This window comes from Pseudophryne corroboree, chromosome 7 (genome assembly GCF_028390025.1).
Source record: "Pseudophryne corroboree isolate aPseCor3 chromosome 7, aPseCor3.hap2, whole genome shotgun sequence".
In the NCBI taxonomy this organism is placed as follows: domain Eukaryota; kingdom Metazoa; phylum Chordata; class Amphibia; order Anura; family Myobatrachidae; genus Pseudophryne; species Pseudophryne corroboree.
Window position 1 is genome coordinate 430,053,779 of NC_086450.1, and position 15,529 is coordinate 430,069,307.

The 15,529-nt window shown below is 42.9% G+C and overlaps 1 protein-coding gene across 2 annotated transcripts in view; it reads left to right on the top strand.

The window, feature by feature from the left end:
* MSLN (mesothelin) overlaps positions 1–15,529 on the top strand; it is a 44,040-nt gene that overhangs the window by 4,183 nt on the left and 24,328 nt on the right. For both annotated transcript variants that reach the window (XM_063934861.1, XM_063934860.1), the window contains exons 5-17: positions 475–680; positions 2,912–3,006; positions 5,236–5,351; positions 6,714–6,869; positions 8,652–8,857; positions 9,233–9,327; positions 9,895–10,019; positions 10,775–10,896; positions 12,152–12,305; positions 13,614–13,826; positions 13,927–14,088; positions 14,422–14,568; positions 15,343–15,392. In XM_063934861.1, coding sequence (XP_063790931.1) covers positions 475–680; positions 2,912–3,006; positions 5,236–5,351; positions 6,714–6,869; positions 8,652–8,857; positions 9,233–9,327; positions 9,895–10,019; positions 10,775–10,896; positions 12,152–12,305; positions 13,614–13,826; positions 13,927–14,088; positions 14,422–14,568; positions 15,343–15,392 — 1,847 coding nt within the window. The remainder of the gene's footprint in view (positions 1–474; positions 681–2,911; positions 3,007–5,235; positions 5,352–6,713; positions 6,870–8,651; positions 8,858–9,232; positions 9,328–9,894; positions 10,020–10,774; positions 10,897–12,151; positions 12,306–13,613; positions 13,827–13,926; positions 14,089–14,421; positions 14,569–15,342; positions 15,393–15,529) is intronic.

Sequence of the window (15,529 nt, forward strand, 5' to 3'; positions counted from 1 at the left end):
GTGGTCACCGACGGGTCTTTCAGGGCCCCAACAGGATCCCCACTGGGATCCGTTCAGGATACCGGCATTTGGCATCCCAGCAGTTGGAATACCAATGCAAGAATCCCAACACTGTTTGGAATGCCAAAGCCGGCATCCCAACATTGATCGAAATGCTAGCTCTGGGATTCCAAGCACCGCAATGTCGAGTAAGGTCTGCCGGGACTCCACATTGGTATGCCGCAGGGGGGGGGGGGGGGGGGGGAGTGTAAACATATTTACTCAGGATACCGGTGTCGGTCATATGACCTCCGGCATCCCATCCACCATGATATTGTATGCATTCCTCTCCACCAACTGGGTTCAATAAAACATCTCAGGATATAAACCACTATCAAACCAATGTTTCATCATCACAGGACGTATATGTACATAGCTAAAAGAGAGTTGTGAGCAGATCCTGTTACACGTTGGGATGTCTTCTTGTATTTGCAGAAAAATATAAGCTCGGTGAATGCGCCCTTGTCTCAAGCTCTACTGAACAAGACTTTTGAAGCAATCAAATCCAACATCTCCATGTTTAACAGCTCAGATTGGACCCAGCTCTTCCAGAATACGCTACCCTCTATCCTGTCTGAGATTTCTCCTGACCAGCTCAGCCTTGTCCCTCAGAACATCTCCTGTAGCTCCTATCAGGCTATGTAAGAGTCACTTTGCTGTCTATGTGATGGTCTTTATTTAGTCTATATTTATCAGGCATATTCAATTAGCAAGGTTTTCCCCATGGCTATTTATTGGGTAATTAATTACCCTGAAAAGCGATTCAGTTGAATAGCCCTTTCCCTGCTCCTAAAAAGAGATCACCATGTGGAAACTCACTAATTCCACGTAAACTGCAAAATCAATGGATTTTCCCCCACGAGTGGACCATCATTTGTGCCCTTCTTGCAGACTTTTATTTGCAGTTCCTGAGGCTGCGCAGAAAAGTACACCCTCAGTTATTCACCAGCATGTGTTAATCCCCGTAAAGTGAATCACACTGCCTCCTGTAATTGGCCACAGGGTAATTGAATATGCCCATAAGTCTCAAGAAAACCAGTAGCCCAGTCGTATTGTTTTGAATTTTATGTTTTTTTCATGTATCTATTGACTATGATATTGGATAATGGAACTACGTCCTTGCAAGTAATCAGCAAGCCAGCGGTTTCATTGGGGGCAATTCAATTCTGCACGATATAGGCAATGTGATGACATTCCTACCATTTTGCTGGCAACTCATGGCTCATTTTTCCTTGTAACCCATAGAGGTCTGGTGCAAAATCTTTGTTGTTGTGCTGCTATTGAATAATGGCCCTCATTCCGAGTTGTTCGCTCGGTATTTTTCATCGCATCGCAGTGAAAATCCGCTTAGTACGCATGCGCAATGTTCGCACTGCGACTGCGCCAAGTAACTTTACTATGAAGAAAGTAATTTTACTCACGGCTTTTTCATCGCTCCGGCGATCGTAATGTGATTGACAGGAAATGGGTGTTACTGGGCGGAAACACGGCGTTTCAGGGGCGTGTGGCTGAAAACGCTACCGTTTCCGGAAAAAACGCAGGAGTGGCCGGGGAAACGGTGGGAGTGCCTGGGCGAACGCTGGGTGTGTTTGTGACGTCAACCAGGAACGACAAGCACTGAAATGATCGCACAGGCAGAGTAAGTCTGAAGCTACTCTGAAACTGCTAAGTAGTTAGTAATCGCAATATTGCGAATACATCGGTCGCAATTTTAAGAAGCTAAGATTCACTCCCAGTAGGCGGCGGCTTAGCGTGTGTAACTCTGCTAAATTCGCCTTGCGACCGATCAACTCGGAATGAGGGCCAATGAGCGCAGCCGCACATCAAGACTGCACATGGCTTGGAATTGAATTATCCCCTCTTTATTTAGCATAATACAGTGCATTCATTTCTTCATTTTTAATCATAGAATAATTGATGAGCGCTAAATTTATCTTCAGATGGCGTTAGTTGTGGGGGCCAATCTCTGGAATGCTTCACATTCTGGAGCTTGGTAAATCTGACTCTTTCACATCCCCCATAGAAACATATGGGGGCTGCGGCTGCAGGAGGGAATGGAGGGAACGCGCCAGATATCAAAGATACCTGCTAGGTTCTCTCCTTGTTTCATTCGGGGGGTACTTAATATTAGCGGGTGTTTTGGGGAGATATGCCGCAAATATTGCATCATCATTAAATCTAGGTTTTCACACAGTTGCAAATAGCATTTGCTATTTAGAATTTTTATAGACAGTTTATATTTTACAGACAAAAATGTGTTCTTAATAATTGTTTGCAAAATTTATTGAAGATTATTTTTATTTAACTTTTACAGAAAAAAAAATGTTGACATGCATTAAGGTCAGCAGGTACAAAAGATCGACAGGTTCTAAGGTTGACATGACAATGGTTGATACACAAATGGTCGTAAACAGTCTTTGGGGGGGGGGGTTTCCATGTTTTCCCAACTTTTTTGCTTGATTTACTATACACATGGACTATGATTGGGAATAATAACCTGTGGCAAGCACAGCGGTAGCAGGAAAAGCCACCTTTGCAAAAGCATGGCGAGAGTACACGTTTCCACTGATAGCGGTCACATATGGTGAAACATACAAAATGACACCCAAAAAACATAAAAAACTTGTGTCGACCATTTCTGTCAACTGTTGTCATGTCAACCTTTTGCCATGTCAACATTATGTACCTGTCGACCTTATGCACTGCCTACCTTTTCCCTGTCGACCTTTTGTCCCTGTTGCCCTTTCACCATGTCGACTTAGTTAATGCATGTCGACCATATGGGGTCGACCTAATGACTGTCTACCTTGGCATTGTAGATTTTCTATACCACACCCTTTTAATATCATGTATTTATGTATATGGTTTACAGCCTCAAAGCTCTGGATATGAATTTTCCCAAAATGTCCCCAGAAAGACAGAAGAGTGTTTATAAAGTTCTGATCAAGCCGTATCTGAGCAAGAAAGGTAACATTAATGTGGAAGCTAAAACAATCATTCCGATATTACAGACTGTGTAGCCACATTGTCATCACAATCTGCCATTGTCAGCCTTGGGCATAGGCCATATAGACACATGCCTATGGCCATATTGCTCTAGGGGTGTGCCCAGTATGCCCTGCGTTCCACCCTGTGTCTTTTAAGGGGCACAAACTAATATCTTGTCCAGGGTACCATATTGGTCAGGACCGAGTCTGCAAATTGCTCTAAGGGGGAAATTCAATTACCTGTGAATCCCTTTGCCCGGCCAAATCAGTATGGCACCGCACTTTATGGCAGCAGCATCAAGCACAAAAGTGTTTGCTACAACATAGGGTAAGGAGCACTCTTGTGCGAATCGGTCATTCAGTCAGCAGGGCAAAGGGTGCGTGACAGACTGACGTTGCCTGCATTTAAAAGCTGCAGCAATGGCAATTTGCACCCTTCCCCTGGAATTGAATCCCCCCTAAGAATCCAATCAGAATTGGATTATTGAACAAATTGGCAAATGGTTCCACATTGCTTAGTAAGTCTCCGTGGCTGAAGTTTGCCTTAATATTCCATGTGCAATGCCCCCTATTATTAGTGCTATGTACATGACGCCAACAAGTGTTCATAATGCAGTACATAGATACAGTAATTACAATATAATGAACAAAGAATACAATATAACAAGTTTCAAATAGACAAAACAGGGGCAACAGTCAAACAGAGAGATAAAAAAGCAACAAAATGAAACACTATTATACACAGCCGCCAGATCAGACCTGTTGCATGTGAGAGGGAGCCAGGGCCATAACTAGGGCTGTGTGAGCCGTGCCACCACTCAGAGAGCAGGTAGAGCCGCTGCAGAGCTGCCCAGAGTGTGAGGCAGTGCCAGTGTCGGACTGGGGCATGTAGGGCCCACCAGGGGAATGCAGTGGTAGGGGCCCATGTTTAAGGATGTGGCCAGTCCGCAGTGGGGGTGTGGGGTACAGTATAAGGGGGTACAGTATACAGGGGTTACAGTATAAGGTAACATATGTATGATGTATAATTCAAGTGCACAGTCTGGAACCTGATCCCTAGAGCAGGAGGTGGGCCCCTGGGCAGTGGGGCCCACCGGTGGTTTCCCCTGTACCCTTATGGGCCAGTCCAAGCCTGGGCAGTGCTCTTCTTCTTGGTGCTGGTGACCCTGCTCCCCTCAATGTGACAGCATGATGTCACATGATTGGGGGCAGGGCCAGCACAGCGTGGAAAATCACCCAGCTCCGTCGCTGGAGAAAGCCTTATACCCCAACAGTCTTATACCCCTTTTCCAATGCTGCTAAAACCCAGGTTATTACCGTGATAACCCGGGACAAGGCTCAGTGGAAAAGGGTCCCAAAAAAAAACCTGGGTCCAGTGACACAGGTATCCTTCCCGGGTAGCGACTGGAGTTGGACCCAGGATGGACACGAATTAAGGGGCAGTATAAATGGGTAACTCGGGTTATCTGACCTCGGTTCCATTTACAGTCTGGTGATTGGGTAATAAACAGAACGGTGTCTGTGACAGCTGTCACCAGGGAGGGAGGGATTACACACTCTCTGTATGGTCCAGACCATTCCGTTTTTACCCCACTACAGCGTCATATGGTAAAGCTGTAATCTCTCACTGCATGTCTTCCTGGTGACAGTGGTGACAGACACCCTCCCGGATGGGACACCCCTGCCCCACTTCAGGTTGCCGGTCCAGAGTTCCAGGGTCCAAGCCGTGTCAGTTTTGACCCAACCCCGGGGAGATCTGGATTTCCTGGGGCTTCTGCAACATAAATGGCGGGGGCCTGGGAATAACCCCAGTGTGAAAGGGGTCTGACCCAGATTTGAACCGTGTTGGGTCGGACCTTAGTTTTTTAGTGGAAAAGGAGTATAAAAGGTTCGGGGGAAAAAAATGTCATTGTTTTTTCTTTCCAGAATTGAAACTACATCAGAGCAAAAGGAATTGACCACATATGTCTCAGCTTTGTTATAATTTCTGCAAAATAAAATATACCAAAAGTAAAACTTTATGGCGCAGCAACGCAGAATTCAAGCACTGTATGGCTTTAAGTTCACAGTGAAACGCGTTGCTCTGCCATGGAATTCCATTTGTACAAAATTCCACAGCAGCTTCAGTCATCCCTACTTACTACATAAATGCATTTCAGTCTTTTTCATTGTACAAAATGACCTTTACTTTCTCTCTTGACATACATAGGCCCGAATTGTTCTCAAAATGTCAACAGCAGCGCACTGCTATCACAGAATTTGGGGAAGTTCTCTCAATTTGCATATTACAGCGACTTTGTGGCATTTAACGGAAATTTCAGCGCAGTAAGTAGAAGTTGCCAAAGAGAATGTTAATTTCACAATCCCACATAAAAAAATGTTCTTTAAATAGCAGGTTAAAAATCTTTTAAAGCATGCATTAGCTATCCTCCTACAAATCATTATTTATAAACAAAAAGGGCTGAAAGACAGTCAAGACAGTGTCACAACTTTCATCATGTTATGTAATGGCAGAGGGGAGAGAAGGAGAGGGATGATGTTACAGTGCAGGCAGAGCTCAGGGGGTCATTCCAAAGCCTCTCTGCTCACTGTGTCATGGTTACCATGCTAGTTCAGAATTATAAACTTTTAATAGCAGCCTTAAGAAAAGTTTGTGATGAGGATGATGATTGTTGTATATTAGCTCAGAAAGTATGCACACGGAATGTTAGGTTTACCCTTGCACATTTCTTAATAAGACTGCAAAACCAGAGGAGGAAGCAAAAGTGCAGACTCATATTGGCTTTGAAGTCTACCTCACGCTCATAACGTACAACAGTGATCTACCTTATATTATTTTAACATTTAAGTCAAAACTCATGTTAGTTCTGTTAGAAATCAGTGTGCTCCTGCATTATTTGCAGACTGTGCATACATGCTGCGCACTAGGACCCAGAGAGGTCTATCCTCCAATCTGATGTGCTGTTGCACTATGTGTCTACAGCCACCTTGTAGAGCCTTACTTAGTGTAAGAAGTGACAGGGTGGAGACACTTGTCTCCCACTTAACTCCAGAGAGAACTGCATTATAAAGCTGTTCCAGTAACTCTGCACCACTACCTACAATTAGTATACACTCACCGGCTGGTGAGCTGTATAGATTAGAACCTCACTTCACTCAAGCTCCGCAATCACCAGTGTGCATACAACAGTGAGTACGGATGTACCTGTTTTACTTTAATAATACCACTGGTTCAGTAACTGGGCTGTTCATAGTTTGAGTTATCTGCTGTGTGCCTATATATCTCTGCAAATAACAAGATCTGCACACACATCATTACCAACAGGTTCTAGCTACAGAAAGTGATTTTGCTGTTTGCAGCCTCACCGGTACAATCCATTAATAGCTTCCTTAGCACTTTCTGAGCTGTAGACATATTTACAGAACAACACTGTACATATCCAATGTATAGAGCTGTCATGTCCAAAAGAAACAACTCTGCTTTGAAGCTAGAGAGAGCTTAGTGAAGAGCACAGAATGAAGGCAGAAAGCGTAAACATTGTATTTATATCAAAGGTGCAGGAGGGCAGATATAAGCCAACAAATGAATGCCATCTGGTGGAAAGCACATTTACATTGTGTCATTCTGTTTCCTGTACAAGTGATAGTGGAATGTGAATGTGCTGATGCCGGTGTACTGTTTTACAGCTGGATGTGCTGCCTGTACTCACTGTACCACAAATTGTAGACTACAGCCTGGTCGCAGACATTGGTCCACCTGCCGCAAGCAGCATCGTGGGAACACTACAGAATGCCACCGATGTGTACAACTTCCTGACTTACATCAATAACGTTGTAACATTAGTAAGTCATACATCTTTTCCTGCCAGCTAATACCATAGGGCTAGATTTACTGAGTGGCGGCTTTTGTATGTAGCTGAGAATGGCTTTGACCTGACATTTCAAAAAGCCGACAGTATTAACTGCAAAACATGCTGGGTATTGCACTTAATGATATTAGCGTTCATAATTTTGAGGTAAAAACTGCCGAGAATCAGCGGCGCTTAAACAGCGTCACTTAGTAAATCTACCACCAGGAGTCACTCGCTATTGAAACGTTTCTTTCCATTATCACTATTAGGTAGTTGCCTACTTTGCTGCCCGCTCCGCCAGAAGGTGGCAGCGTGGTAGGCACATGGGGGCTTTGCTGGTGGCAAGGTGGCCTGTCCAGTGGCGTTGCCGGTGTGAAGGTCAGCTCTCCAGGGGTGTTGTCCGGACCACTCCCCCAAAACACTGCATCACCCCCGCCGCCCTCTGCTTTCCATCATATTGCAGTTGCAGCCTTCTGGGATGCGACCGCAATATGAAAGTCCATGCACAGCAGACTTCGCTCAAAGCGTCTGTCTGCAATTTTCATAGTTTAGTGAGTGAACCTGAATGAGGGCCTGTGTCACATGGCTTAAGCATGGATATCCTTAAACCCTGAACTGTTAGGGTGCCTTGAAGACCGAGTTTGGGAAACACTGCCATAAATCACTAATGTTTCTAAAATTCTGCCTATTATATTCTGTAAGACATGTGAATAATTTGAATCCTGCAGGTAGTCTAGCAGTTGTGGGTTACCTACTTTGCTGTGGGAAAACAACAGAAAACCAATCACTGGATCAGTTTGGAATCATGTAAAGTGAATGCTACAGGATGCTATCTATATATTACGACTTATTTTGCAATTGAAGTGAGAGCTATCCGGGAGCCCAAGATACCCCAGTCTAACACATGTTGCAGCCAATTTCTTTCTCTCCTTCCTCATCAGTGGTTTGAAACCATCAAAGGTTTTCCATAGCATAGTTTGTTACCATCGATGGTCACCCATAGGTTCACCATCCATTGTAACCATTGATGGAGACAACACCAATGGCCATCCCTACTGGCAGATGAGTCATTGCTGAGCTCATTTTTATTGGATTAAAGATAGGCAGAGGCATCACTACCTTTGGTATTAACCAGTGTGTCGGTGAGGGGCTTGGCCTCGCAGAGTAAAGCCACGCCCACATCCTCTCTCCCAAGTTCCAGCACAAAGAAACAGTGTGGACACTGCTCAGAGCAACGCTGATATTTTGGTGTCAACCCTCAGATGGTGTCACCCAGTGCAGCCCATACTCCTCTAGTCACACCACTGGAGATGGGTCCGAGCAACCAATGACAATAGAAGCCTGAATTTCCTATTCTGTAATTGGCTTCCCCTTGCTAAACCAATGAAATGGCAGTACTGGTAGAAAGGGTCTAAGTTGCTCTTGGCTGGATATCTTGACCCTCCTCACATGGCTTGAGGACCAGTCTGTGCTCTTTACAGTTGTAATCACCCATAGCAACCAATCAGATTCTATTTATCTAGTACATTGTATAAACTGCTAGCTAGAATCTGATTGGTTGTTATGGGCAACACCTCCTCTTGTACTCTTCAGAAATTTTGATAAATATCCCTCTTTGTGAGTAGAAATGTTGGTCAGAGTCGGTTTCCGATACAGGTTATGGGTTACCAGGCTAGGCTTGGGTCTATAACCATAAGCTAGATAAATAAATAAATAGAAGACCATGTGATGGACATATTCTGTATAGTTAATCTAAGCTTCTCCTTGCTTACAGGACAATGGCATCTCTGTGAGTCCGCTGTTATCCCAGGCTCTCCTGACCCAAACCTTCCAAGTTATCAAGCCCAACTTCAGCTCATTCAACAGCTCAGACTGGGCTCAGCTTTTCCAGAATAACCTAAGCCCTGTTCTGTCAGAGATAACCCCAGACCAGCTCAGTCTCATACCAAAGAATATCTCCTGTGACTCCTACCAAGCCATGTAAGTGTCTTGAGATACCGGTATGTATTGTGTAGGACTATAAACACAGTCCATGGTCATCATCCAGCCACGATCTCTTGTAGTCGAGGTTGACAGGTGAAAGAACCCTGATTAGAAGTTGATAAGGATCGTTGGAATTTTGTGCCTCATGCAAGTGACAGATTGCAGTCAAATGTCTCTAAAAACCTGTAACTGATGATTTAAAAAAATTGTCATTTGCATCAATGGTCACAAGGCACTCTGCTCCTGCTGACAATTTTGTACACTAGTTCAGGTTCTCACGCTGCTATAGATATGTTATACATTGATATGTTGGTATAGATACAGAAAAGAATGATCAGTAATTATAATGTGTCTGTCTGTTGTTTCTTACAGAATCAAGGGCCTGGATTCTAATTTCTCCAGCATGGCACCAGCTAACCAGAAGAATATTTATCAGTCTTTTATCAAATCTTATTTGACCATGAAAGGTAACTTCCACCAGTCATAAACATAGACTATGGGCCAAATGTAATAGAGTGAGAGTTTCAGACAGTGAGAGATTTGGTAAGGTTTTTCAGGGTTTTTTGTTTAAAGTGGCAATCATTTACACTGCAAAACCGGGTTAATCTTGCTGTGTAAATGATTGCCACTTTAAAAAAAACCTGCAGAACCTTACCAAATCTCTCACTTTCTGAAACTCTCACTCTATTACATTTGGCCCTATATGTAGGTCACATTGACAATTGGGTAAATGCAGGTGGAAGGTGTTAGTCCCACTTGTGCACCCACTTCAACCTGAGCAAAAGCCAGTTTGGTGGAGTGCAAAAATTTCTCCCCGTACTTCCTCCATTTTATTTCATCCATGTTGACACTAGTAGCCCCACACACTTTTTTTACTCATAGCTCCGCCTATATGAGACTAACACTGGAAATCTGTGTGCTAAATATGCTAATCCTATTGAAAAAGCCTGTATGAGAGGACATAATATTCACAGATAAGGGTGAAATATTGGGTATGTGTTATGTCTGCTATTAATTTGTGTCTTTATTATTAGGCAACACCATTAAATGCTTTAACCAAAGCAATGACAACTCCTCTGCCTGGCTTGTGACTAACATGGCCTCATTCATGACATACACAAGTGCAGAAGATCTGCCTATCTTTGCTAATTACTCCATGGTAAGTATATCCTGTTTGATAAGACAGAACTCTTCATTCCCAGTGTACATCACTTGGTACTGTGCAGTGGCTCCACTGTAACCCTCCATGAAATGTACATACTGTATGGATCTAATATACTGCTTAGATTCAGTCGCTGCAGATTATGTAGGGATTGGATGTTCAATTCCCATATTCATCAATACATGCAGCATCATACCTAAGGGATGCAAGGAAAAGTTAGCAATGAAACTAGTCGCAAAGTTACTTCGCGCCTTCTGTTCCGGAGTTACTTTATGGCCATCACTAGGAAACAAATTGCCTCCACTGTACATAGTTGGTCTATCTGTCGTCATGTGGACAATAAACAGGCTCCTCCCACTTGTGAGACATTACTCCAGTTTCACAATCTTTGCTTAGAGCAGAGGCTCTCAAATGTGGTCTTCAAGGCAACCCAACAGCCCAGGTTTTCAGTATGTCCATGGCTTAGCAAAGATGGTTAAATCAAAATGACTGAGGTGAAGTCACCTGTGGCCAAGGATGGATAAACTTAAAACCTGGACCGTTGGGTTGCCTTGAGGACTGCGATTGAAAACCTCTAGCTTAGAGTAATGTATGGAAGGACTACTGAAAACAAAACAAACCCAAACCTGCAGGTTATCTCATATTAATATCTTATTCTAACGTTGACGTATGACCGTAAATATATGGCGTATGGGTTGTTGTACATCTGAAAGACTAGTATTAGCAATCTTTAAAGGTTTCTCTATTTACAGCTGCAAATATTTGCCAGTGATCCATCAACTGTTCAACTTGCAAGCCAACTTAACTTCCCCCAAGACACGGCAGTTTATTACACCTACCTATTGACATCCAGTGGGAACACCAATGTGTCCAGGTAATAAATATACAGATAAAAGGAATTTAATTGTGTTTCTAGTGAAAGTAAAACTTTATAGTTACATAAAATACCAACATTCAGTATGATTATACTGTAGATGGACAGTTTGACCTACCACTGTAGTGGGTATGTGGGCTGGTTATATGCAGCCAAAATCTGATCCATCTGGTATGGTGATCAATCTGAGATTTAAAAAAAAGTCCCCTCTATCACTGCTAGTGAGTGTCAAGTTAGGTTGCACCAGGATGTGTTGGATCTTATCGTTATCAAGTTAAGATAAGGGAATCCATAATCAAAACTGCATGATACGCAGACCCTCCAACATGACCAGCCCCACTAGGTACAAAATGCTCTCTTTCTGGACTTCCCTCTTACTTTATTATTTCCATCACCTGTGTTGAACTAGTTAAATGATAAGAAAGCTGTTTCTTCACAGGTGATGGCAATAATAAATTAAGAGGGAAGTCCAGAAACAGAGCATTTTGTACCTAGTGGGGCGGGTCATGTTGGAGGGTATGGATACGGTATATTTAAAATGGTAAAAATAGTGATAAAACCATACTTGCCTACCTGACCCTCTCCATGAGGGAGAAAATGCTCTGTTCCTGGACTTTCCTGGTAATGTATGATTGCCATCACCTGTGGTGAAACACCTTTCTTATCAATTAACTAGCTCACCACAGGTGATGGCAATCATACATTACCAGGTAAGTCCAGGAACAGAGCATTTTCTCCCTCATGGAGAGGGTCAGGTAGGCAAGTATAGATAAAACAAACCCTGTATATAACAGTATGAATTTATGTTGTTAAAAATTTAGCAAGTTCTTTATTATGCATATAACTTGCAGTTGTCTTAATTTATGACTGATTAGATCTCACGTCACCATTCTCCCTTTAAGAATTAAAAAAACTTGCATGAAACACACATTTTAGCGAATGGCTGATTAGAACAGAAGTGAGTTCATAAAACAGAGTCTTAATCCAGTAAACACATACTTGAGGCATATCACTGGTTGCTGATATTCACTTCCATACATATACATAGATATACATGCTTGTTAGGTGTAAATATTGCTCATTGTGATATACTTTTACTTGAGAAAGTTATTCTGCAAACATTAACGTTGAAATATATATAAATATTTTTTAATGAATCATTTAATTGGTAACTACTAATAAAATTGTTAACCACAAGGTCAGTGTGACTTTTAATGGATCGCTTATTCCATTGTTTTCATGCCATGTTTTCCAGCCTACCTAGTAAGTTCCTCTGTTACCTCAGTCCCTCTGCTTTAAAGAACCTAAACTCAAGTGATGTTTTGACCGTGACCAAGTTGATAAACAAGCAGTGTTTTACTGCTCCTCCAGGGAAAGCACCTACAAGCCCAACCCCTGAGGAACTGCAGGTAATGTTCCATTCAATAAGCTGTCTGCTAACTGCATCATTAAGGGGCTGATATAGAGTTGAACTCGAGTCAATTTTGCGGATGGAACTGTGTGTTTTTGTGCTGCGCATGCTTGGGCCGGTTCAGAGTGTTGCGCTACTCAGTCGCATCTGCCCTTGCGTGGTAAGGAGCGTATTTGGATGGTAATAGCATGTATGAACGTACAGTAAGCAATCTTTTGGCTATAGATAAAACAATGGTTAAAGGTGGAGTCCCGTGCGCTTATAGCAGCTAGTCAATAAATTACTTCTAGAGGTATCCTTAACCCCTCACCAATCGTGCAAAAGAAGAGAAAATGAAGTAATAACTTAACCAGCACTTTTCCAATTGATTTTCATACACCGTCCCGTATTTCAAATGGGAATATGGAAATGGAAAGAAAAAAAAAAGTGCATATAGTGTATAACAATTTTAATGCACATATAGTAAACAAACAGTACAATGAATATGAAATTACAATGGGTAAAAATTCAGCAAAATGTATAAAGTGCAGTGCAATGCATTCCTTCTTTCAAAAGGAGGCTTTCCAGGCAGGTGATAAATGCAATAATTACCAGATCGATTGGAACTGTGATATAAACAGTTCAAATGCGTTCTTAAATGGTGACCGGCGGTTCCGGGTATACCGTCGGTGCCAATGGTAAATTGTCAGCATCCTCACCAGCCGGATTCCCTCCTCCACCAACGCGTTTCTTCCCCTGTCTGGGGCCTTTATCAAGGCTATGTGTGTATGCGAAAATACTGTTTGCAGACAGATCTCTTACACCAGGAATAGGTCTGGTGCAATGGTGGCTATGAAACCTATGTATCAGGGCACTGGCAGCATAGATGTCAGAAGAAAAGCACTGTTCTTGAGAATTGCATCATTGAAAACTTATCAGTCAAACTTGTAATGTTTTTTTTTACGTATAGCATTGGATGCAATATATTTTAAAACAACAGGTGGTGCACTTGTCTACAGCGATCAGTTCATATATTTAATAAGGAGTAGTTCCATTTTAAAAGAACATATACAGTATAACAGCCAGTTTAATGGCTTGTTAATTTAAAGATTTCCGTACGTATCATCCATTCTGCTCCACCAGATTTCTTAGGGAAAAGTAAAAGAGGATCATGACACATATGAGCTGTCCAAAGCAGAAGCTGAAATATGCGTTTGCACATTAGCTAAACCCCTCATTCCTGTGTAACTGTGTTCAGTCTTACCAATGTTAGTTTGAAGTTGCCGAGCAGTTTTACATTACTATACTTTTTGTTGTCTGTCCACAGTTGTCAGTTTCACTGGTCAGCAAATTAAACAACATATCCGCCGACACCATTATCAGCTTGGGCCCGTTGGCCGTGGGCCTCTCCCCATCACAAATTAACAGTCTCAGCAGCCAAGACTTGGTATCCGCAGTCCCTGCACTGGGCAATGTCACCAGCTGGAGCAATGGCCAGGCCAGGGGGATCATGAGCAAACTCTTGCAGAACAATTACCAGGTGCAACTTGAATAACATTTAGAAATCCATTTGCTTCATGTTTTTTGCTACCATGACAAACTGAACTAATTCTCCCCTGTTATTCATCCTCCTGCGGTAGATTAAAAGCCTGGAGAGCCTTGGCAGCTTGGTGAGTGGATTGCCAAGCAAACAGCTGCTGGGACTGGACCCCAGATCCATACTGAATGCAACGAAGAATGTTTTATTTGCAAACACGCTGTCCAGCGCTCCTCCTGCACTGCAGAATACCTTTGTCAAGCAGGTAGGTGCCTTTTTAATTAAACAGGGCTCGTCTGCTGTATGGGCTGAGACCAGTATGTTCTACTTGCCTACACTCCTGGAACGGTTTAGAAGCTCCAGAAAATTGGGTGGCACTCCCGGCCGCCTGAAAAAGTGGGCAAGTCTCCCAGAGACAGCAAAAATGGACGGTCTGGGCTGCTGATGATGCAATTTGCAACATTGTCTCTATTCCTGATAAAAAGACCCTTATAAAACAAACAGACTGAAGTTGAGAATAATAAAAAGGAGATGAACGTCCCCTTGGTCATTTTTATATATCTTTTTCAGTTCCCAAATGTTCTCTTCCTCTCTCTAGATTGCTGCTGTAGATTCTACACCGTCTAACCTGGTCAGAAATGTCCCTGGGAATCTTGCTGCTTTCATACCCAAATCCTCACTATTCTTTAACTCAGAGAAGCCAGTTTTACAAGATGTCAATGGCAAATCATGGAGTGCAGATCAGGTATGATATATTCTTCTTCTTCTTCTTCCTAATAAATACCCTCAGTATGTGCTCAGGTCCACCCCCTCCCCCGCTCTGTCCCGTCCCCTCTCTGCAATATGTTGTCCTGTCCACCCCGTGCTACACCCCCTGCATTGCTCCCTGCTCCCCACTGGGTATAAAATTATTTTGAGGCTTGAACCAGGTGCCAGCTTACCTGCTCTCCCATAATGTATGAGAGCTGCCTGAATTTTAGGAAAGTGAGTGGTCCAGGAGGACTAATGACGCATTTCGCTTTTACTCCAATGTCTCACTGATGCACTTTGCAGCTCATCTATTCCCACCCACCCCACCTTTTAAAAGTCAGGAAGTATAATAAAAGGGCAACATCATGCTGGAAGAAAATATATATATTTAGAATTAAACTAATTCCCACTGCAAATGACTCAGTAGCATGGCATTCAGCAGCAAAAGCAATCAGTAATTAACCTGCCTAGTGCAATTTAGACAAGGGAGCATCCACAGATGCTGCGACCACAATTTAATTGCAGCGCAATGGAAATTAGATTGTAGTCGCAGCCGCTGGGGGCGGGCAGCATGCTGGGTGGTCTTGCCGTGCGCGGGGCGGCCCCCAGCATCCGATCTGGTTATTAAAGTAGAAAACTTTCCGATGTGATATGAATAAAACAATGTAAGGTTATCATGCATTATCCAGCAGGAATTTCTTTGAGTTACAATCTGTTCAAGCACTCAGCAATAGTCCAGGAATCACCATGTCATATATATTCCTTGCAGGCGTCCATGTTTTTTGATGACCTTGTGTCCTCCACAACTAATTACTCACAGTAAGTGCATCCTGGCTCCTTTTCACTGTTTATTACGCTCAAAAAATGCCATATTATATAGAGAATATCATCACAAATGACTACGCTGTTTGGGGGACGTAACTTTTGTTACTATGGGGGTTATTTATCAAAGTTTG